Genomic DNA, 23,204 nt, shown 5'->3' with positions numbered 1-23,204 from the left:
GGCGGATTCAGTTGATTATCAATGAAAAGTTATCCTATTTTTCTACCAAAAAAGGGAAAATTACAATGGCAAAAGTAGTCATATATGGTCCATACTCCAACTCTTACGAAAAGAATCACGAGATAGACAGAAACCAGAACAGCCACCGACCTTTCATTTTACTGTTCTACTTTTAGTGCCAAAAAAGAAAGAAAGAAAAAGAAAAACCCCTATGCGTTCTTTACTCATCACATTAAACTAACACAATTATTATTGAAATAACGCATTGAGTACTACAATTTACAGTCCCATAATGTCAATTAAAAACCTCTTTTTCAAACTTTCAAGTCGCAACAAAGAACATTCAACAACCAAAAGCAGAAAGTGAAATAAAGAAAACCCAAAAAAAAAGAAGGAATATATTGTGTTTCCAATTATTTCTACATATATGTGCTTCTATTTTAAAGTGCTCATCATCCATTCTAATGTCCATCCATTATCTTCTTGCCTTTGCCTACTTATATGATCCTACCATTGTTTAAGACTTCAGGGAACTTCACTAGAAATCTCCATGAAACTTCTCCTCTCTTGAAATGAGCCAATAAAATTTTGCTTGTTGAATATTTGATTAGGTACAAGGCCAAGGCCAGTGGTGTATATCCATATAAATTTCTCTGACAGTCACTGATTCAGTGGGTCAGAACTTGGTCCTTTCTTCCTTCACGGGGTTGTTCTTAGCTTAACAGACAAGTTCTTGATCTTGATACCCTTCTCCCATCAAGATTTGGTTGTTTTCTTGCTGTTTAGAGTTTTTATCATCCTACCATTTTTCTGCACTAACATATAAAAGGCCAAATTCTCTGCAATCATGAACAAGGACATGTTAAGAATGAAGCCCAAGGTCACGGGAATGTCATCACCGGCTAAAGGCGGCGGCAACTCAGAGGCTGGAGGATGGGAGGTTAGGCCAGGGGGGATGTTAGTCCAGAAGAGAAACATAGATTCCAACCAAAATTTCAATGTAGTGCCAATGATTAAAGTCAGGGTCAAATACGGTTCATCTTATCATGAAGTCAATATTAGTTCTCAAGCAAGTTTTGGTAATTAAGGCGCATGAATTATTTATTTTGTTTCTTTGGATATTTCTGTATGGTCAAGATCATTGTGGTGATGGAAGTTTATGTGGGATTGCAGGTGAATTGAAGAAAATGCTTGCAGCACCAACTGGATTGCATCCACAAGATCAGAAGTTACTATACAAAGATAAGGAAAGAGATTCCAAATTGTTTCTTGATATTGCTGGTGTGAAGGGTGGATCAAAACTTGTCTTGATTGAGGATGAATTGAGCAGAGAAAGACGGTGTCTTGAATCACGAAAGAATGCAAAGATGGAGAAAGCAGCTAAAGAAATTTCAACAATTAGAGTTGAAGTTGACAAGCTCGCAAAGCAGGTAGGAATTCTAGCAACATTTCATCCACTCTTGTTTAATTGCTGCTAAGCAGAAAATCAGGATGTCGTTTTCTTAAACAATTGGCAGGTTGGAGCAACTGAATTAGAAATCTCTGCTGGCAAAAAGGTAACGGAATCGGTTCTCTTGAACTTGATTGAACTTCTGATGACACAACTTATAAAACTGGATGGGATTACTGCTGATGGAGATGTAAAATTGCAGAGAAGAATGCAGGTATACATGATCGTCGTTATTATGCAACATTTCTCACTTCAGTATTTTTCTAGATAGGTATTTGTATGCTGAATTGTCGGTTTCTTATTTTGTACTTGAAGGTGAAGAGGGTGCAGAAGTACATTGAAACTCTAGACATGCTGAAGATGAGAAATTCTACTCTTGGCAACAATAGCAGTCCTAGGGTGTCATTCCAGGAGGACCATAGGATGTTTACTGGACAGATGCAGGTGCCAATTCACAATCACTACGAGCAGAAAAGGCAGACAAATTTTGTTCAGAGGTCTCCAGGTCCAGTTGTGGTAACAACAAAATGGGAAACCTTTTAATGTGAGGCATACATAAAAGTTTGATGGCTTTTACTGCTGCTGCTGAGGCAGCCACAGAAAGCATCATAATAGCATGGCCAATCATTGAATATTTCTTAGCAAGTTGGGATGAGATGCTGCCAGTATAAAGATATATGCACATAGTACAAATATTTTTTGTTCTGGTTATGGAACTGTACTGGGAATCATATTAGCCCTGTTCATTTTGTTTGTGGTCATCGATTCTTTTCTGTACCTAGATTTTGACATCCACCCTGTTGGGGCTCAAGAGATGATGATTTGGTTTTTTATGTGGCCTTTCAGTTCCAACTTGTACATATCAAAGGGTGGATAGATAAGGTTGAGGCTTTCCATATTTATTTTCTTCAATGTTTTTTTTTTGTTTTCCAAAATTGGCAAGCAAGGTCCGGTATACTTTAAGTATTGTAAAACATATTTTCTATCAAACATTAAAATACAAAAATATATATATAAAAAAAATGTAACATAAGGATTTTTTTTTTTTTTTTGGGCATCAGTTACTGGTTCTGTTAGTAGGTCTTTAGGACTGCAATATTCTTGTTTTTCTTAGTACCCCACCAAGCTACTTCGCCCCCCCCCCCCCGGCAAAAGAAAAAAACAACAAAACTTAACCACCTCCAGCCCACCTACCTTCTGGTGCTGTCTAATTAAGGATCACGGGGCCATGCCAGCAAATTGTGGTTTATGTGGGCTGCTTTCTATTATAAAAATGTAATTGTTGGAGATACAATGATTACTTTACTAGAACCATAAACATCCCTGTTGCTTGTGAGGTCGCACAAGATGATAAAATAGTTGATTGGGCAAAAGCATAATCTTTTGATGATCATAGGTTGGGAAAAATCTAATCATACCATAGTGATAGACAAGAACAAGTTTGACTTTTGAGTGCATGATATGATGATGATGATGATGATGATGATGGATGGATTATAAGCTTAATCATTCTGGGTTCCATTTTGAGATATTTAATAGTACTCCTTAATCTATTTCCTGCAACAAGAACCGTAAATTTCAATGAAGCCAAGATTATACCAGTTTACTCTACCCAAGTGCACAGTTTCTTCCTTTTTCATTTTGATGTGCAAAATCAATGAAACGCAATGAAAATATTAATCGCAAGAGTAGGTGCCCCATTGGAGCCTATAATTAAGTGATGCTGCAAGCAAATAGAAAATAAAAAGATTCGCAACAAAAACTGCAACAGTGATTTTAACTCAAGGTTAAAAGTACAAAAAGGGCAAAAAAAAGAAGAAGAAGAACTTGGATTCAGGTTTGGCTTCTCAAGGATTTTTTCATCATGGACAATCATTCTTGTTCGTTAGCTTTGAAGCAAAGAAACTAGAAACTGCCAAGTTTCTTGCTTTGCCTATTTCCCTTCGGGGCAAACTGTTGGGGCCGCGAGCAAGTTTTTGTTACAGGTGAATGTTTATATCTTTGACGCAAGATAAATTAAACCCTCGTCCCAGAATTCGTTGCTTACTAAGTACGATATATTACCATTAAATCCAAGTGGCAGGAAACCTGGAAGCGTGATTCTTAATTTAAAGAACAACGTTATTTTTATAGACCTTACTTCGCAATGGATGTTGTATCACTTTTTTACCTTACATTTTAAATTTTAATTTTAAACACTTTGAATCTTAAACTCCTAATTTTGAATAGTTTGCATTCTAAACTCTCAAACTTATCCCATTAAATCCAATCAATTAATGACAACATTCGCAAAATTAACTAGACAAAGGATTATGAAAATTAATGACAATATATCGTCTTGTTCTAACCATGATCTCTTGACTCATTTTAGCCACTTTTTAGCACATTTTCATTGATTTTCATAGTCACAATTACTAATATTATTAGCAAAATCAACGAGACAAATGACGGTGCAAATTAGTGATAATGAATCATTTTGTTTTTGCTACAATACATTGGCTCCTTTTAATCACCTTTAGCCCATTGTCACTGATTTCGATTTGAACGAGACAATTTTTAGAGTTGAAAGTACGAAGAATCCAAAATTGAGAATTCAGAGCGCAAAGTACTCATAATTGAAGTTTAGGGTGCAAAATGAGATGATTGTACTAATTTGGACCTTTAAAGTGAAGTTAGTCCTTCATCTTATTAGGCATCCACATCAACGGAATTATGATCTGAGCCGCATATCATCATCAATATTAAGCCAGGCCCGATCGATCACGCTCCAAGCATTAAACATGGGCGGCCGGCTAATCAAAACACCTAAATAATTGCAATGCTGCTGTAATGGTACTTAACATTATTCATTTACTTATTGATTTAAAAATTAAGAATAATTTTCTGACGACACAAGGGCGGCGGGTATGCTGGGTGACAATTTACAGTCTCTACGTACAGAGGATTAGGATTGGGCCCTTATCAGCCAATTTGATGGGACTTGCAACTTGCAAGTACGGCGACAAGTCCAAAATGGAGAAGTCAATAGGCACCCAATGTATAGAGACAAGTTTTCAACGTCCAGGGCCGGCCCAACTAGAGTAAAGATTCCAATGAAAAGTCGAAAATCACGGGTATCGTTTGGCACTAAAGATTCCAAGCAGGTTATCACTTGTTATCAGTTATCACTTGCTTCTCTCTCTCTCTCACACACACAGATATACATACAAACAAATATACATGTATATACATACATACATATATATATACGTGCCTTCCAAATAACCTCTTGGACAGGACCATCTGGCTTTAATCCGTTGGTAAGATATAAATGAGGTTTGGGATTACTTTCTAGCCTTAATTTGACTCTCAAAGTAGTCTCCAAAAGACCATGCACGAAGAAAATTCCCCTTCATATTTATGACTCATTTAGTTTGATTTAGTTATGTTGACCACCTCAGTCTTTTGAAACAAGCATATTATTATGCTTTTATTGGCAAAGTAAATTAAAGGCAAAGTAAATTAAGACAGCAAATTTTTTCAAAAATTTTTTTTGCTTGCATCATAAACACATTTCCTAGTTCATCTTTTTATATTTTCAACTGTTTTTTTATCTCACATACATCACATCACAAAAAGTGCTACGGCAATTATTTCAAATAATTATTTGGAATAATACTCTATCCAAACAAAGCACATTTTTTCTTACTTTTCTTATATAAGACTGCGTATAGTTGTATCGGAGGCGACTTTTCTTTTTCTTGAAAGAAAAGTATGCAATCAACTAGCTTCTCACTATCTTCCAAAATTTTTATGAAGACAACGGATCAAGACAAATTCATTACAGCTTAGCCCAACCCCACGTATTATCATTTCGTCTTTCTGAACCACAATACTTTTCAAAGTTAACAATGAATTGCTTATGTCATAATCATACAATTACAAGTGAGACTGTGGCGGCGTTTTTATTAACAGCCAACCTCACCTCACAGGAATTTCTCTATCTCCAAAATGCATAGATTTGCTTCCACGGTAATTTTGTGTATAATTTAATCTAATTTGTAAAGGGGAAAAAGGACTATTGGCTTGATCGTGTTAAAATGGCGATAAGTTGCAAGCATTAAATTCAGTTGTTGCAGCGATATTATTTCAATTTAAATTAATGCAAGCTTATGATTCGAACCTACCCAAACTTATGATTATAAAGAATTTACGAATTCTTTACTAAAGGATAAAGAATTACCTTTCATCATAATTTTCCATTTTCTTAAGATGAAAAAGCTAAATAGGTACTGAATATCAATTTAAGGGTATAAGAACTATCAGGTATATGATCGATTAAGTATAAATATCATTATGTATTTTAGTATAAGGCAATTACATTTTGTACATAACCCCTCCTATGATTTCAAAAGCTATATATTGCCCCATCGTGGTTTGGATTAAAGTGTCAAAATGACGGAAATGACCATTCATAAATTATCCTTGTTTAAAAATTAAAATGATTGAAATGACCAAAATATATAAATATAATATACATGACACACTAACTCTGTATGATTTTATGTTTTACCATATAAGATTTAATACTTTACCATATAACCCCTTATGACTTTCAAAATATACACATAACCCCCCCTGTGGTTAATAAATAATTTTCAACTTTATATAAGGGTATTTTTAACATTTTAGGTGACTCCGTTATGGATTGCAAATTCCATTACTTTGACACTTTAATCCAAACTATAAAGGGGTTATATATAACTTTTGAAACCATATGGGAGTTGTGTACAAAAATACTAAACTGCAAGGGGGTAAAGTGTAATTTGATGATTAGCGATGGATTTTGTGCGAATGTTCATTTTACGATTAACGTACACTAAGCGTGACGAAGGAATGATGATGTAACTAAAAGTTTTGTCAAACAGTATTTAACAAAAGTAAAAAAAAAAAATGCCGAATCATTTTCTCATCAGCTTGCTGCTGGCCGACCCATTTTTCTTCTTCTTTTTCACCAGTCAAGAATGTTTAATAGATTCTTGCTTGTTATGTCTTGGATAAGCCGACCAAATAGTTAAAGACAGAATTCTTGACCCGGTATAATTTTGGTGGAGTCTTCAACTGAGACATGCGGTATTCGTATAGTATAGAGAACATGGCAAACCATGGCTTTATATTTCTTTACATTATAATTAAAGCATTACTTTCTAATCAAAGTTTTTATTTCTAGTGTAGTATTTTTGTATATTAATCAGGCAAAGCTTGGGGCTATAAATAATTCAATTAAAGACGAAGAATTTCAATATTGCATATTTTAAATGTCGATTAGTTTTTTTTTTTAATCACAAGTTATATATATTTTAGTAAATGTTCAGAGAATTTGTTTCTGTTTGTATGTGACCCAGTAATATTTTTTTTTAAGCGTCTTATACATGTCGAAAAGTGAATAAATCCAAACAAACAAAATTGAGCTGGAGGTACCAGAAGCAGTAAAGTCGAAGCCTCTAAATTTCTTCAATTTGGTATCTCAAACTTATCTAATTCTTTGCTACTATTAGATTAGTTGAGTGACAAACAAACAAAGTGTATTTTTTTTATAAAAAAAAAAAAAGCAAACAAAATAATACTACTGTTATGTTATCAGACGAGGACGTGAGCTTTGATGAATTATTCATGCCAGCTTTGTAAAACAAAATAAAACTTTGTCTCCTTCCATACAACGTTGTCTTCTGCTTGCGTCCATGTTCATGCGATCTTATTAAAAAAAAGTTTAGAACGATGGCAGGCAGGCAGTCAGGTTGAGGGTTCTTAATTGGATCGGTCCTTCGCCTTAATCAGAGGCTGAAAAAGTCGAACAAATTAGCTGTGATGACTGAATCAGTCAATGCACGTTTTTCATTCCAGTGATGTTAGATCTAATGAAATTGATGTATGTTTGGTTCCTAGCCAGAGAATCTAATAACGTTACCCATGCCTTTGCGCGTTATGCTAAAGTTGACAAATTAATCTCGTTGATTCTCTATGGAACTCGCTTCCACATTTTGTTAAAGCAATTAGTACTGCTAAACGCGCGAATTCTAGTAATTTTATTAATAAAACAATCCGTTTCTTGTCGAAAAAAAAGAGAGGTTAATGTGATTTTTATCAAACAAAATTGTTGGAGAATGAAAAATCACAAGATGAAGGAGATTATTTTCTAATCAAACATGGATTTAGCAATTAACGTGTCTAATTTAATTGCAATTTCAAAATTATATGAATTAACGAGAGAGAAGGTGAAATGATTCAAAGGGCCTACCAGAGATTATTACACTTGTAAGTGCCCTGTCATTTTGATTAAACTGAAGAATCTGTATTATCATTAGGCTCGAGACTATATCCCAAATAGGGAAAAGTCAAAGAGACATTTTGAGAATATATACTTAGGAAGATTCAGCACGACTTTTTTTTTCTCTTTTATTATTATTATTATTTTTATATATTTCCTTGCTGATACAAGTGCAAAACAACTCATTTCCTCTTAAATTAGTATGATTGTTTGGAAGAATTGTTAGAATTTAGTCTGAGATTGGGTAACAAATTTCCAAGTGCATGAATACGAGACGAGAAGAATTATTAGTTTGTTTGATGTCTGTCATTCTAGTCTTTGCCTTAACAGGCATCTTCGAAAATTCCAAAACCGGGTACACGCACGATAAACAGAAGTTGGGAGACGGGTTCAGTGCAACAATCCAAGGAAGGATCCATTCCATGCTTAATACGAAAAATGTAACATGACAGGAGAACGGGACACTTTTTCATAAAAGGTTTTTGAATCTCGTTGTTGTCGACATGAGAGCCGTGCTGGCATTGGAAATTGAAATCGTGTTATTGCCACGAGAGCCATATTGATGGTCGATTTATAAAAAAAAAATTTTAAATTTTTTGTAAATAAAAGTTTGGATGGATTTAATCCATCCATCCAAACTTTTATAAAGTAATAATCAAAATTGAATCCATTCAAACTTTTGTTTAAAAAAACATTAAGAAGAAACCAAGTAGGTCATATGATTCAAAATCCAATATAAACTGAAAGTGCTAGGCAGGCTGGCTGGCTGGCTGGCTGGTCGGTCCTTCACTCGTTTACGTGGCCGGCAGCTGCAAAGGTTGAACGGTCTACCCAATTCCCATATTCCTCTTTATAGATTTGGAGACCCCATATTTCCCTATATTCCCTTGAACCTTATCCAAGCCGCCTAGCGCCGGTTTCAGTTTTATCTGGCTATCAACATCGCCTTTTGCTCGAATATTCGAGGCTCTTTTTTTTTTTTTTTTTCAATATACAACTAATCTTGATTTTACTCATAAAATTAACCTTTTGAGGTAGTCCGGAGCATTACTTGATTATGATAATCAATTTTCATAATCAAACTTTGCAAAATCTGTAGCAAATGACAACAAGCTCTTAGTATTATTAGTAACAGAGAGAAAAATGTCTAACCGCCGATGCAGATAATTGTAGTTGAAGCACGTGAGTGCTAAACACCACAACACCCTTAATTGTTTTACCTCAAAAAATGAAAAAGAATGAGAGTATTATGAATGAAAGATTTGGACAGTGGCATGAATGAGAAAATTGCATTCCTCTGTTGTGGGTATATACTTAATTCGAATTGAAACAATGACAAAACTTCAGTTTCGAAACCATACAAAAGAAGAAGCAAAACAGGCTACAAGGAAACAAGACGCGAATAGCACATAATTGGTGCTGCTTCTACCCAAATCTCGTCCTAAATCTCTGTACATGTATTTTGAGAAGTGAGAAGAATAAACAAATGAAATGATTAATCAAACAGGTGAAGAATCAATCAGTCTACAGTCCGAGGAATCCAAAGAATGATCAGTCTTTTCACTGCTCAACTTATCTTCGTCTTCGTTCCTGTCAATAGGATTAAAACTGGCAATTGTTGCAGTCAACTCTTTGGCTCTCTGGGCCTGTAAATCCCAGTCTGTACGAACCAAAACAACCAACATGGTCACTGCACAAGAGCCCTGAGCTGCCAACAGTCCCACCCATAGTCCTCTGAAATCATACCCCAAGAAAAAGCTCAGCCAAATTGCAACAGGCATTCCCACTAGATAAAAGCATCCCAAGTTGATGTTAGCCCCCATTTTCGGCCTAGCCGTGCCTCTCAGAACCCCACAACCTGTTGTCTGAGGGCAATTGCCTAGCTCACAAAGTCCAATTATGGGCAAAACCATGGACGTCAGGGCAATAATACTTGCATCTTGAGTGAACATGCTAGCCCAAACGTTCCTTACCATAATAGCAAAAGACAGGGCCGACAATCCCAACATGAAACTCGAAGATAAGCCAACTATGGCTGCAAGCTTAGCCTTTTCGGGGCGACTAGCGCCTAACTCATTTCCTACCCTTGTTGATACGCTAAAGCTTAATGAAGATGGGAATATGTAGATCAAAGAAGTTGTCTGGATCAAAATTCCCATCGATGCAACGGTGGCTTGGGGATTTAATAAGAATCCACTGAGCAAAATCATGATCTCGTACCACCACCATTCCAGGCATACTGAAATGCAACTAGGTATGGCTAAATTCATGAGACTTCTCCATCCCTTTAGGCATTGAGAGGATATGCCACCCCAAGTCTTTTTGGCAACGCCCGAAAATGTGACATATATGATCAAGGATATTACTAGATTGAAATTGGTCCACACCCCGCTAATGGCAACACCTTTGATACCAAGATTGAGCACTACTACAAGAAAATAATTGATGGGGATGTGAAGAAGAATTGATAGTGCCGCACAAAAAGTCAAAGGCACTGTTATGGATTGTGATCTAAGATAAATACGCAAGGGGTGGAGAAATGACAAAGCAATGAGATCAGGGAGGGAATAAAAAATGTAGGATTGAGCTTCGGTTGCAATTGCATGATCCTGGCCGCAAACTAACAAAATTCTCTTCATGTTACACCATATCAAGGCAATTGGGATAGATGTCCAGAGAAGCATCAGCACAGTTCTTTGTAAAGTCAGGCCAAGAAGCTTATATCTTTGTGCGCCAAAGGCTTGGCCACAGATAGGTTCCATCCCCATGGCAAGGCCGGAGAGAATGGAATAACCGGTGATATTCGCGAAGCCTATAGCCAGCGCACCACCTGCCAGAGAGAGCTCGCCAAGGCGGCCAAGGAAGAGCATGGAAATCATGGAACGTGAATAAAGAAGCAGGCCAGTTAGTATCATTGGAATAGCAATGTTTGCCATGCATTTGGCTTCTGTAATTGCCAAGGACAGATGAGTTTTCTTGGCGCTTAGGGTGTCCTGGGGTTTAAGTGTTGGGTTTTCGTAGACCAAAGGAGTCAACATATCTGATTCTTGCAATAATTTTGCACTGAAATTGGTATGGTTTGGGATGTTTGTGTTAAATTTGCACGTAGGGGAAGGTGGTGGGCACATGGTTCTAGGCTTAAGAGGGACACCGCCAAGACAGATGCGGGTGTTAGTTGTTTTTAGGCAGTTTGGATGGCTTGGAATTTGAGGGGGTTTTATAGGCAGAAGGGTTTATTGGGTTGTTGGGGTACAAACACAAAAATTGTTGGTGTTTCCATACAGACCTTTTATGGTCGGCCTTTGCTTTGATAGAGATTTTGAAATTTGGTTGACTGCTGTTGCACGCACAAAATGAATGGATGTTTGTTACCTGGCCATTGTATTTTAGTCTTTTCGGAAGCATGCTTCCGTTCTTTGACCAAACATTTTCAATCACTATTACTAGCACGGCAAACAGGGAAATTGGATCACCAGCTTCTAAGATGAGATATATATGACTCCAGTTGAGATGAAAAAAAGATATATAGAAGAAGAATTTGTTTATGGATATGTATAGAGGCGGTAATTTGGATTGAGTTCCATTTATCCATCCATATAATCCATAATTAAATGGATTTGGATTATCCATTTATAGTATTGGTTTTAAATGATTGACTAAAGTAAAATCATTAAATTAAATGGATTTATATGGATTATCCACAAAAACCATATATATCCATTTACTTAAAAATTATGTTTCTATCTTATGCTATTGCGGCATGCATTTAAGGAAATGCTTTCATGATGAAAGTTTCATCTGATGTTGAGAAATGAGAGGGATCACCCTTGCTGTTAGGCCAAGTGCTGTACCTGGTATGACTGGCAAGGCGCTTGGTTCCCCTTAAGCAAGGTCTCGAGTTCAAAATCTTATGAATAGAGAGACAGGTGCTGGAAGAGCTTGCGCCTCTCATGGGGTGCAACCTAGCTCAACTCCGGATTAGTCAGGGCCCCAAGTGGCTACTGCATGCCGAGGGATCTGACCAAAAAAAAAAGTTACCAAAATATTTAAATGGATTATAAATGAATAATTGATAGTTATTATAAATGGATCTAAATAAATTGGATAAATTTCATCTATCATTCATTAAGTCAAAATCAATTATGAACCATTTATCCATATTAACACCTCTAGATATGTATATCGGTTGTGTTAGATATTGGAGCAGGCGATTTGATGATGAATTTGTATGGGAGACATGTCTCCATCTTGAAGTCTTTATTTTATGTGTTTGCTACTTTTGCTTGGAGTTTCATTTCGGCTAAGCATTGAGATGGGCGTTTCAGGGGAGAAGGCACATTGAAAATGTTCTTGGGCGGTTGCTCGAATAGACCCATGTAAAAAGTAAAAGCCTCAAACTCTACAGGAATAATAGTCAAACAATTAAGTACGTTTAATGGATTGAGATGAAATTCTCTTATCCACTCCCAAAAGTTACAGCTGTTCCTTAACCTGGAGTCACAAAAACAGAAAAAGGTTTAAAGAAACTGAAGAAGGGAGGGAGCTGTTTATCTATCTACGTGTAGTAATAGTTGTCAGCGATTTTGAGTTCCAGGAAGTCACCAAGTCACAGAGGATAAGCCAAGAAATGTTCGCCTTTGACTGGCTGGCACGATGGTTGAAAATTTGAAAACAGCACTAGTTTCAACTTTTAACTCTGAATGAGGCCGACATCCTATTTACTGTGCATGCATCATGCATTAAAGTTCGCTATCAGTCAAATTAGTGGTGTCACGATTCATGCCCCCAATACCAAATTAATTAAGGGATTACACGATTAAGCATTAGGAAAAAAAAATGCTTAAATGAGCTTTTTGAAGGATGCAATTCCACAAGTTTTATAAGTTTTTCAGTTTGATGTAGCACTCGCTGTACCATTTGACAAAAGTTGATGCTAGTAATAGTAATAATCTTTTTGTGCTAGCAGATATTAATGCAGGTCATATATATATATATATATATATATGATTAAAGTTAAATAGAGATTATGTATCATGTATTCATATTTAATAATATGAATTAGTAATAATTTTTTTACACTAATGTACTTTAATGCTATACCTCAGCATTAGCTAAGCTAAAATTTGTCTACAACTGAGAGTTGTCGGCCAAGTCACTATAATTCTTGCCAGCAATGCAGCCACGAATGCGAACGAAAGTTCAAAGCATAAATAATAAACTTCACTTTGAAGATAACCAATGGCAATGGAACCGGCGGAAATGGCTGACTCAGGCAATGGGGCATGCAAAATGGCGTTTTTCTTCGCATTGATCCTCCTGGTGTCTGCACCTGTCTTGCCATGGACCTCCCCGACGCACAACCAAAAAGACAAAACCACCACTCATCACGATCGAATACTGCGGCTGGCTTTTTCTTTCTTTCTTTCTTTCTTTCTTTCTTTCTTTTTATTTTATCCAAAAAAAAAAAAAACAAATAGTAGATTGGTAGAAGGATCAGATTACTGGTGAAACGAGCTAAGAGTTACAAAGGGCATCTTTTACACATTTTACGAGCTAATTTCTTTAAGGTGATGTTGGGGACAAAAGCCTAATATTAACAAGGATATGAGTAGAAAATCTAATTTCTTTAAGGAGATATAGAAAAGATTTTAAAAATCTTTTTTTCTTAAATATTTTTTTAATTGATCAAAGGGAGACTCTAAACCTTATAAGAGAAAGGAAAAAAAAATGAAAAAAAAAAAAGAAGGCTTGAGAGTGAGGGAACTCAAGGTTGCCTCGCTAATATTCTTACTGGTTAAGTTGGTTCTTGGGGACAAGATTTTTAAAATCTTAGAACAATAAAATCTAATTTCTATACCAACTAATATAACTGATTGTTTTAATTTTTTTTCAAGAAAAATTTTTAAAAAAAATTTCTAAATTTGGTTTTTTTTTTTTTTGGGCCGCCCCCTGCGCTTCCTATCTAAACCCCATGCAGCCGTCGGTGCAGATCGTGCATGTTGTAAAATACTAAACAGCCACACGTATCATGGTTGATGATCAAGATTAAATAAAAAAAAAATAAATACAAACTCTTAACCTCAAAGCATCACATGAATTAATTTTGCAGACATGAGAATATATCCACGTCTTGATTTGTACTGGCAAGAAAATTCACATACAAACAAAGCTGCCTGCCTTTCCTCATGCGTCCACACACAACAGTTGGCCGTAGGCGGCGCTGCTAGTAACAATTTGCTGCTGCCTATTAACGTTTTACGTACTACAATTTTCCTTATACTTGGATTATAATACAACGACAAGGGTCAAGGGTTGGTAGCTAGTACCATATATTGTCGTTGTTATTGTTTGTCTTTGCATATTTAGCTCTGTTCTTTGGTTCTAATTTTGTACGTTGCCTCTTGAGGCATATAGATCTCACGTGGCCACGACAAATCTCTTGCTATATCGCCTGCTTAATCAACTGAAAGTCTCGTACAGAACCACTGAATTCGTCAACAAAATCCCTTTTTCTTAAAAAAAAAAAAAAAATTCTTATTTTTCTTTGTTAGTTTTGGTGATTTTGTCAAATGGTCTTTAAAAGTAACTGCCGGCATTATTTTCTTAGACCTGTAATTTCAACCTTTTGCTCCGTGAGCATCTTTGGAATTTTGGCTTGAAGCAGGCGGAACGAGGGATCTGTCTTTTAGGGTGGATAAGCCTAGTATTTACATGCCCATTGGCACAAAACCGAGGAAAATCTCAGGATTTGGTCCAAGATTGCTCTTCTAACAATCGACAGATCAGTTGGAAATGACCAATTGGGTATAGTATTCAGTATTTTTCCATGATGAAGAACACTATGGGAGGTTGAAACCTAGAAAGAGTGTACTAACCGGACAGGGCGTCACCACCTCATATCTTCCAATATTTCAGAATCAAGAAGCTTCAAATTTTGTCATAATACGATATATATGCTTTACAAGATTCGAATTTCTATAACGCAATTTAGGATTACTTTGGTTGAAATTTTTGAACAGAAAAAGTATTCAAATTTTAGTTTTTCGACTTCAATTATATTAAATGCGTGGAATTAAATGTCAACTCGAAACTTTGCTTGCAAGAAACTCCAACTGCATGTAGTTCGTCATGCCACTAGCATATATATATATATATATATATAGACATACAAACACAAAGTCTTCATTTTGATTTTGTTTTCTTGTATCTAATACCCTCATCAGTAATATCTGGTGAGATGGGCACAGGCGAAAGCGGGTAAATTCTATGCAAGATACCTTAACCTAAGCAAAAATGATTTTCTGATGAAACGGCATTTGAGCCCCTAAAAATGTTTGAATTTTCCCATATAAGTGTAAGCTTCATTTTAGTAAAGATTCTTTGTATTAGGTAGATTAAGCCAAAAACAACCTCTTAGATGATAGAAAAAAGAAACTTCTGGCCGGCTCTAATTCAATAATGATTAGCCAGTTCTACTTATTCTTTGAACAGGAAATTAATCCCCTTTTTTCGCCACGGATAAGTTTCTTCTTCTAGTCTAAATGCTGGCTAGGCTGCGAACAATTCGTTTAAGACAATTTTTTATTCAATCAAGCGAAGTTGATTTTCCACCCAATCCCCTCCGCAAAAAGAAAGCCACCATTCCGGCCCACAAGGATGTACTGAAACCGCCCAAGAACGTCTGACAATCAAACATCGGGCTGTGATTTTGAAATTAAAATTCAATTATCCAGTAGTCCAAGAGTGTGTACTGATAGCGCCCAAGTTTCTTGAATACACGTGTAGTAGAACCCACTTATGTCCTTGTCGAAGAGAGGTTAGCAGAATTAGGTTGTGTTTAGATTGGATTCGGTTGGATTTAAATTTCAAATCCTCATTCCAAATCCTCTAATAAAGGGATAATTAATGGATGATTTGGATTTCAAATCCATCATTTAAGTAATTTTTTAAGTGTTACAAACTTAAAATTTATTCAAAATACTAAATGTTACATGAAATCCTTTCTCTTTATATATATATATATATATATATATATATATATATATATATATATATATATATATATATATATATAAGTGGAACGGTACGAAACCAGCAGCCCCATATACCCAACTTATCAATCCTTTTCTTCGGATCTTTCTCCTCTAATCTATGCAATTTGTTTTTTTTTTTCTGGGTTAGAAATCAAAGAGGATACAATGATTGGCCATATTGTCCGCACCTCCTCTTCGACTCTGCTACTGTAACCGCCATGGGAACACCGCCAACTACCGCGGTGATGTCGGCATGGCTGCTAGTTTACTAATGTCAGATCTTTCTTCTTTCTTTTTCAATAAAAACTAGTAATGGCTGGCGTGCTTTTTGCACGTGATTATAATATCTTAAAATATATTATACTTTAGCTACTAAAATTTTTTATGAAAATTTGATCATCAATATCACAATATAGTATTTTTATGTTATTTATTTTTTTAAACTAGTTACTTTTAAAAATTTTATTAAATGAAAAAAGACAGAAAACATTCTAATATAGTTGACATGTTCTTTAGGATTGAATTTGGAATCATGAACCAAACACTTTTTGATTTATAACTTGAACTCTAACATATCAAATATTGATAATATCATATTTTATCAAAATTATTGTATATTCATGATTTTACTGCATATAAACCATAATCATCACAATTTTTATAAACGAAGAATATAATTAAGTTAGAAAAATAAACATAAATGTAATTTGAATTCTTTGTATTATGTTAATTCTATTTCTGTCAATAATAGAGTATAAATGATCCACTATACAAAGTTTTTTTGGCTTGTATATTCTGATAATTGAAATTTTATAGATAGAGGTAGTAGAAGTTTTCTATTTTTCTTTTCTTTTATTCATGTTTTTACCACAATCCAATGCAAAACAAAAGCAACAAGTCTACTTTTTCATACGAGCACAATATTTTGGTTTTAGTATTTAGTTTTCTTGATGATCATGGAATTGGAATGAGAATTGTCGCTAATGAACAATTTTAATATTAATTTTTTGTATATTGCAGTGTTTTATTTTTTAATTGCCAACTTTTAATCTATAACTGGTATCATTATTATCAATTATTGGAATGCACTAAATCTGTCTAATTACAATTGTTACCATATATGAAATTTACTTAATTTTAAAGCTTTTCATTTCATAACTGCTTCCATTATTCACTAATACTACAATACAATAAATATATGTAATCATTAGAAAAATAAGGGTATTTTGGACATCACAAAAAATAATTTGGATATCATTTTCATGTTATCATTCTTCATTTTAAATTACTCTTATTATAATTCTTATTTTATTATTGGAGATGCCTCTTATTTGATGGATGGATTTGGTTTGCTCAAACCAATACAAATGAAGCATTACTATATTATGTCAATAACAATAATGTTTGTCTTCCCCAGGATATCAATAATTTGGATGTTATCTTTGGTATTTTTTGAATTTTATTCTAGTTTTTTAAGTCATTTGCTATTTACTTTACGTCATTTTATAAATAGTTTTCAATTTTTTTCATTTTCTTGTTTTGATTGGTTGCTATTAATAATAATAAGGGTTTGTATGGTACTATTCCTAAATAATAATAATGGTTTGTATAGTGCTATTCCTGATTTCTTTTTTTTCAATTTAATACTGCTATATCAGTTATAAAGGTGTTATCATTTTTTGTATATTGAAATTCCATTGGGTGTAACATGAAAATTCTTCATATTGGTAAAAAATAGCATAATTATAAAATTTACTCGTGATATTTGTATAAAGACATACAGATCAATAAGGGTTCTCTTCTCCTTATATGTTTCTCCATTTTCTAGAGAATATCTATTTTTTGAAATTGATTTTTTTTTTACAATTTTTCATACTTCAATTAAGAAATTTTGATACGTATAATAATTGGAAATGGAGTCCAAGGGTAGGTAAACAGTTTTTAATGAGCAATTTTTAATTATAATTAAATCAATTGAAGTGTTTTATTTCTTTTAATTAGTGCCACATTAAAATGCAATAATTCTAATTAAAAAACTTGAGGGTAATTTAGAGATAACAAAAACTAAGATAAAAAAAGTGCTTACACTTGCACTTCCAAATATCAAGATTCATACTTTTTATATAGTAATGATAATGATAATGATAATGATAATGATTAGTGGACAGACAAAGATAAATTACAAAAACAGAAATAACTACAAAAGAAGAGACATTAAACTCTTCAACAGAGATTTTTTTTTTTTTTTTTTTTTTAGATTTTAGAGACTTTAAACCTTTCAACGGAAAAAGAGAAAGGGAAAGGCTTAAAAGTTGCAAGGATCTCACACTCATCTGGTTGAATTAGTCTCTACCAGCTATGCTTGGTTTTGGGGACATAACACAATAAAAGATATAGAAATAGCTGCTCCCATGGCTGCTAATCCTCGAGCTTTGTTTTAGGGCTTCAAGCGTCAAAAGTGTTACAAGGGAAAAAAAGTAGTCCCATGCTAGATATTACCAAAAAAGAAATAACCCAAAGCAAAGACCAACCTAACAAAAATTTCATTTCATCTATCAAAAAAATCACAGAAAATCCGAAAAGCTAGAACAAAACAAGATTCTAAAGTCTATCAAATTATTGGAAACAAAACCAAAGGAGAAACCCAATAATGAATAATGTACCACAATCAAACAATTACCCAAAGCAATATTGAACTCTCGCCTTCTTCAGCAATCTTGTTCCTTCTTAACAATCTCAATTCCAATTCGTCCAGAGCCAGGCTTTCTATCATCATCAATATTGTCAGGTGCAGGGACGAACTTCCTCCAGTATGGATGCCGACTCCAAACAATTGCCATCTCTTCAATGGGAACTCCTTTGGTTTCTGGGAAAAACTTATAGATGAAAATGGTCATTATCACCACAAAGAATGAGAAGAACAGGAACAATCCGAACTTGAGTTTGCACAGCATCACAGGGAAAATCTGAGCAACCACAAACGTGAAGATCATATTTACTGATACGTTGATACTTTGCCCTGCAGACCGTACTTCGAGAGGGAAAATCTCACTAGGCACCAACCAACCAAGAGGCCCCCAAGACCATGCAAAGCCAGCTACATAAACACAAATCATTGCTACCACCGCTAAAGCGTAACCCTTTGGCAAACTGCCCGGGTTTCCACTAACCCCAAATTTAGCACCAATTGCAGCAGCAATCGCCAGCTGAAATATATAACCAGGAAAAAAAAGTCAAATTAAGTTTTTCTCACCAAAAAAAAAAAAAAAACTTTTACGCTGACAGTACATTAAAGAAACGTCATCTTTTTTTTTTTGGGTACCTGCATTATGAGCATTTGTGATCCACCCTCAAGGAAGAGTCCTCTCCTTCCAAATCTATCGACAATGGCTATTGAAACCAAGGTTGATAAACAATTTACTAAACCAGTTATAACGGCAGACATGAGCGAAGCAGTACTCCCAAAGCCAATAGTCTTAAACAGAACTGGTGCATAGAACATAATCACATTAATGCCAGTGAATTGCTGAAAAAATGGGATAAGCATCGCAAATGTTAACTGGGGTCTGTTCTTTTCCTTCATAATATTTGCCCACGGATGCTGTACTTTCTTGGATTCTTCACTGGCAATAACCAAGTCATCGAACTCCTCATCTACATCCCGAATTCCACGAATTTTCTGAAGCATTATTTTGGCTTCTTCGCGCTTGCCACGCTCGATCAATGAGTTGGGAGTATCAGGAAGGAGTAAGGATCCGATGATGAAAATAATGCCTGGTACAGCTGCACACCCCAAGCTTATACGCCATCCATACTTCAAATTTGCCATAAAATAGTTCAATAGATTGGCCCCAAGGATACCTATTGTGATTGACAATTGAAACACCATGTTCAGAGCTCCACGATATCTGTATGGAGCCATCTCAGAGAGGTACACGGGCACAGACTGTGGAAAAAGAGAAAAAAAGAATTTTATTCCAAAAAATCCTATGAAATGTTCATTTCCTTCCTTCAGGAGAACACCAGCATTACAAATTTACAACTGCAACTAGCTAGCTAGGGTGCTAGATAGCCATTATATCTTTTGTTATGAAAGGAAAAGGAAAAGGTAGTGCATTTAGCAACTAAAATGATGAGGATACACGCAAAGATTTCTTGTTACTTGTTTCTGTACAATTTATCTAGTTGCACTATTTGGTAGAACGCTGAATTTCTAATCTGATCCAATTTCGTGAAAAGGTGCATGTTTGGTTTATGATCTTGTAGTATCAAAACTTGTAAGAATTAAGGTAAGAGTTTAAGTCAATTGTATACGCATTTCCACTTTAGTACTCCGTAATTGTCTGCCTTTTCAGCTGTGTTACTTCAACAGTCGTATCACATTGAAATGAATTAGTACGTCCGCACGATTAGAAGAGATTATAAGAACACGATACCTGATTAGCAAATCCAATACCGAAACCAAGAAGGAGCCTGCCAATAATGAGCATCAAGACATTTTGTGCAAATCCATTGACAGCAGAACCAGCTAGGAAAAGCGTTCCGCCAATCACCATGGAGACTCTTCGTCCACATGCACGAGTAACACTGGAAGCTACAAAAGATGCTAAGAGAGCAGCAAAATACAGCGAAGATGTAAACAATGTCAACGTTTCGCTGTTGTATGTACAGTACTGATTTGTTGAGGGACTCAGGCCTTGCTCCTTCCTCCAGACGTCCGGGAAGAATTTCTTTAAGAAAAGAGGCATCGATATAACCCCACCTGCCAAATCCAACCATCCCATATTCATGACCAAAATCTTGATGGTATAGATTAACGCAATGAAGGCAGACATCATGAGAAATAATACACAGCTTATGGTACCATTAATTTAGTGTACCATTAATTAGTCATTAATTATGTTCATATGCTAGCTCATAATCACCAATCGATTTCTGACAAGGTTTAATTCATCATGGCCGAAATACATGTGTTTACAACCGCATCCTATATGTATCATTACCAAATTTTGGCCACGTAAAGGAAAGGAAAAGCATAGTATTTAGTAACAGATTTAGGCATGTAAGATCAAGACTGCATCCTATATGTGTCATTACCAAATTATGGGCACGAAAAGGAAAAACGTAGTATGTTGTAACAAAATTTAGGCATGTAAGATCAAGAATAGTATCCAACACCTGAAATGCCGATATCATAACCGAAGATTAAGCCTCCCATTGCAGCAACAATGCAAGTCACGAAGACTTTACATGTCATATTTCCAGGATAAGCCTTCCCCTTGGATGGGGCAATTCCTCCACCTGCCATTTTTGATTACTTTCTCTACAGTCCCGAGGAGAGCAATAGGGTTTAGGAGGTGTTTTAGATGGAAAATGTGGAGCAGAGCAATAGAATGGTAGTAGTTAGTTATATAGTATCTCCTACTTTCAGTCTTCCAAGATTTGCGCAGATAATTTGTCATTATCCTTAGAGTTATCCTTATCTGATCTTCAAGTTTGTAGTTCGAATACCAGATATTATCTTGGAACGTTAGAATTAAGGGTTAATTTCACATACCTCCCCTGAGGTTTTTAATAATTGCAGAAAACTCCTCTCAATTTCTAAAAATTACACTTATCTCCCCTATTTTCACTATTAAGTAACATTCTAGACCTAAAAGGCTATACTTTTTTCCAAAATTTCTATAATGCCCTTGAGTTATAATTCATAACAAAAATGTAAAGGAACAAAAAGGTTTACAGTCTCTATTTCATTTATATTTATTTTCTGCCACGATTACCTACTTATCAACATCTAACCACTAAATAAACACTTATCTTTGTTCTAATATTCCTCTTTTACCTAAAAATATTTGATGCAGACCATTGTATCAACTATAAATGTTACATCATATATCCAAAAAATTATCTACAATTTCATAACAATATCAGATTTTACTTAATATACTACAATATTCATCAATATCTCTAAATTTCAATTCCATGGCTGCCACCTTTTTAATACAAAATAATCCAAACCATCACTACTAATATCACTATCCAATATATTCGATTGGCACAGAGTTCAAAATCAATCAAATTCTCTCTATAGGAATAATATCAATAATTGTAAATAAAAAATAGAAACACAATGCAGTTATAAATATATATCAAGAACACTTTTTTTCATGATAACCAAAACAGTATAACCTACATTTAGTTCCTATTCCATTTCTTATCTTTAATTTTTATTTTTTATCACTGTCACTATCTTCATCTCCATCTAATTTGATAATAAAATTAACACTCAATTTGTCATTTAACAATTTCAATTTGCTAATTCCTATCAAAAATTGAAAACAAAAATGGGCGCAAGGAAACTATTTATTAATAATGGAAAATCGAGGATTGGGAATAGATACCAAGATATATAAGTATTAGTGGTTTAATGTGTATGGTGATTTTATTAGTAGCGAGAATACACATTTGGTTGATAATAATAAATAAATGAGTTTAAAAAATAGATATATAAAAAAGAGAATAGATAGTTAAATAGAAAAAACTGTGGTTTGAATTATTGGTTAATAATAGATGAGAGAGTTTTAATATTTGATAGAATTTTTCAATGAGTTGACAATTAATAAAGGGCATTGTTGTCTTTTTATCACAACAAGGGAAGTCTCTGTAATTATGTAAATCTCAAGGGAGCCGAGTGAATTGTCGAAAACCTCAGGGGAGGTTTCTGAAATTATCCCTAGAATTAAAAGGATATTTGGAGTTACAGAAAGTGATTTGAACCAACTGAAAAATCTGTCTATTAATATTCTCATGGTTTTCTTATCTACTGATGAGGTCAAACTTCAAGAATGGTGGTAGTTAGTTATATACGAAAGTGTATCTCCTACTTCCACTCTTCCAAGATTTTTGCAGATAATTTGTCATTATCCTTAGAGTTATCCCTTTCTGATCTTCAAGTTTGTAGTTCGAATACCAGATATTATTTTGGCAGTTCAGGAACATTAGAATTAAGGGTTAATTTCACATACCTCCCCTGAGGTTTTTAACAATTGCAGAAAACTCCCCTCAATTTCTAAAAATTATACTTACCCCCTATTTTCAGTATTAAGTAACATTCTCGACCCAAAAGGCTGTACTTTTTTCCAAAATTCCTACAATGCCCTTGAATTATAATTCACAACAAAAATGTAAAGGAAAAAAAATGGTTTACAATCTCTATTTCATTTATATTTATTTTCTACCACTATTCCGTACTTATCAACATCCAACCACTAAATAAACACTTATCTTTGTTCTAATATTTCTCTTTTACCTAAAAATTTCTGATGCAAACCATTGTATCAGTTATAAATGCTACATCATATACCCAAAAACTTATTTACAATTTTATAACAATATCATATTTTACTTAATATAC

General features: G+C 34.6%; 3 protein-coding genes across 3 annotated transcripts; 1 reads left to right on the top strand and 2 right to left on the bottom strand.

The window, feature by feature from the left end:
* Positions 1–430: 430 nt before the first annotated feature.
* Positions 431–2,348, top strand: LOC113703784 (BAG family molecular chaperone regulator 3). The gene is made up of 4 exons (XM_027225264.2): positions 431–1,079; positions 1,174–1,430; positions 1,518–1,664; positions 1,766–2,348. The coding sequence occupies exons 1-4, from the start codon at positions 848–850 to the stop codon at positions 1,991–1,993; spliced, it is 864 nt and encodes a 287-aa protein (XP_027081065.1). The 5' UTR covers positions 431–847; the 3' UTR covers positions 1,994–2,348.
* Positions 2,349–9,032: 6,684 nt separating this feature from the next.
* On the bottom strand, positions 9,033–11,086 carry LOC113703634 (protein DETOXIFICATION 49-like). The gene has a single exon (XM_027225065.2). The coding sequence runs from the start codon at positions 10,883–10,885 to the stop codon at positions 9,257–9,259; it is 1,629 nt and encodes a 542-aa protein (XP_027080866.1). The 5' UTR covers positions 10,886–11,086; the 3' UTR covers positions 9,033–9,256.
* Positions 11,087–18,312: 7,226 nt separating this feature from the next.
* Positions 18,313–21,213, bottom strand: LOC113703393 (sugar carrier protein C-like). Its single transcript, XM_027224741.2, has 4 exons — positions 20,969–21,213; positions 20,227–20,552; positions 19,113–19,736; positions 18,313–18,996 (listed from the first exon to the last, which is right to left on the bottom strand). The coding sequence occupies exons 1-4, from the start codon at positions 21,096–21,098 to the stop codon at positions 18,499–18,501; spliced, it is 1,578 nt and encodes a 525-aa protein (XP_027080542.1). The 5' UTR covers positions 21,099–21,213; the 3' UTR covers positions 18,313–18,498.
* Between the last annotated feature and the right edge of the window lie 1,991 nt (positions 21,214–23,204).

Source organism: Coffea arabica, chromosome 8e (assembly GCF_036785885.1).
Source record: "Coffea arabica cultivar ET-39 chromosome 8e, Coffea Arabica ET-39 HiFi, whole genome shotgun sequence".
Classification (NCBI taxonomy): Eukaryota; Viridiplantae; Streptophyta; class Magnoliopsida; order Gentianales; family Rubiaceae; genus Coffea; species Coffea arabica.
The sequence above is the reverse complement of the archived record's forward strand: the minus strand, read 5'-3'. Positions and strand labels throughout refer to the sequence as shown.

What these genes read in the sequence shown, in the direction of transcription:
- LOC113703784 (XM_027225264.2), top strand. Translation starts at nt 848, where the DNA reads ATGAACAAGGACATGTTAAGAATGAAGCCCAAGGTCACGGGAATGTCA. An exon ending in TAGTTCTCAAGCAAGTTTTG is followed by an intron (nt 1,080 to 1,173) that starts GTAATTAAGGCG and finishes GTGGGATTGCAG; the next exon opens with GTGAATTGAAGAAAATGCTT. An exon ending in TTGACAAGCTCGCAAAGCAG is followed by an intron (nt 1,431 to 1,517) that starts GTAGGAATTCTA and finishes AACAATTGGCAG; the next exon opens with GTTGGAGCAACTGAATTAGA.
- LOC113703634 (XM_027225065.2), bottom strand. Translation starts at nt 10,885, where the DNA reads ATGTGCCCACCACCTTCCCCTACGTGCAAATTTAACACAAACATCCCA.
- LOC113703393 (XM_027224741.2), bottom strand. Translation starts at nt 21,098, where the DNA reads ATGGCAGGTGGAGGAATTGCCCCATCCAAGGGGAAGGCTTATCCTGGA. An exon ending in TTATGATATCGGCATTTCAG is followed by an intron (nt 20,553 to 20,968) that starts GTGTTGGATACT and finishes TGGATTTGGCAG; the next exon opens with GTGGGGTTATATCGATGCCT. An exon ending in GTATTGGATTTGCTAATCAG is followed by an intron (nt 19,737 to 20,226) that starts GTATCGTGTTCT and finishes CTTTTTCCACAG; the next exon opens with TCTGTGCCCGTGTACCTCTC.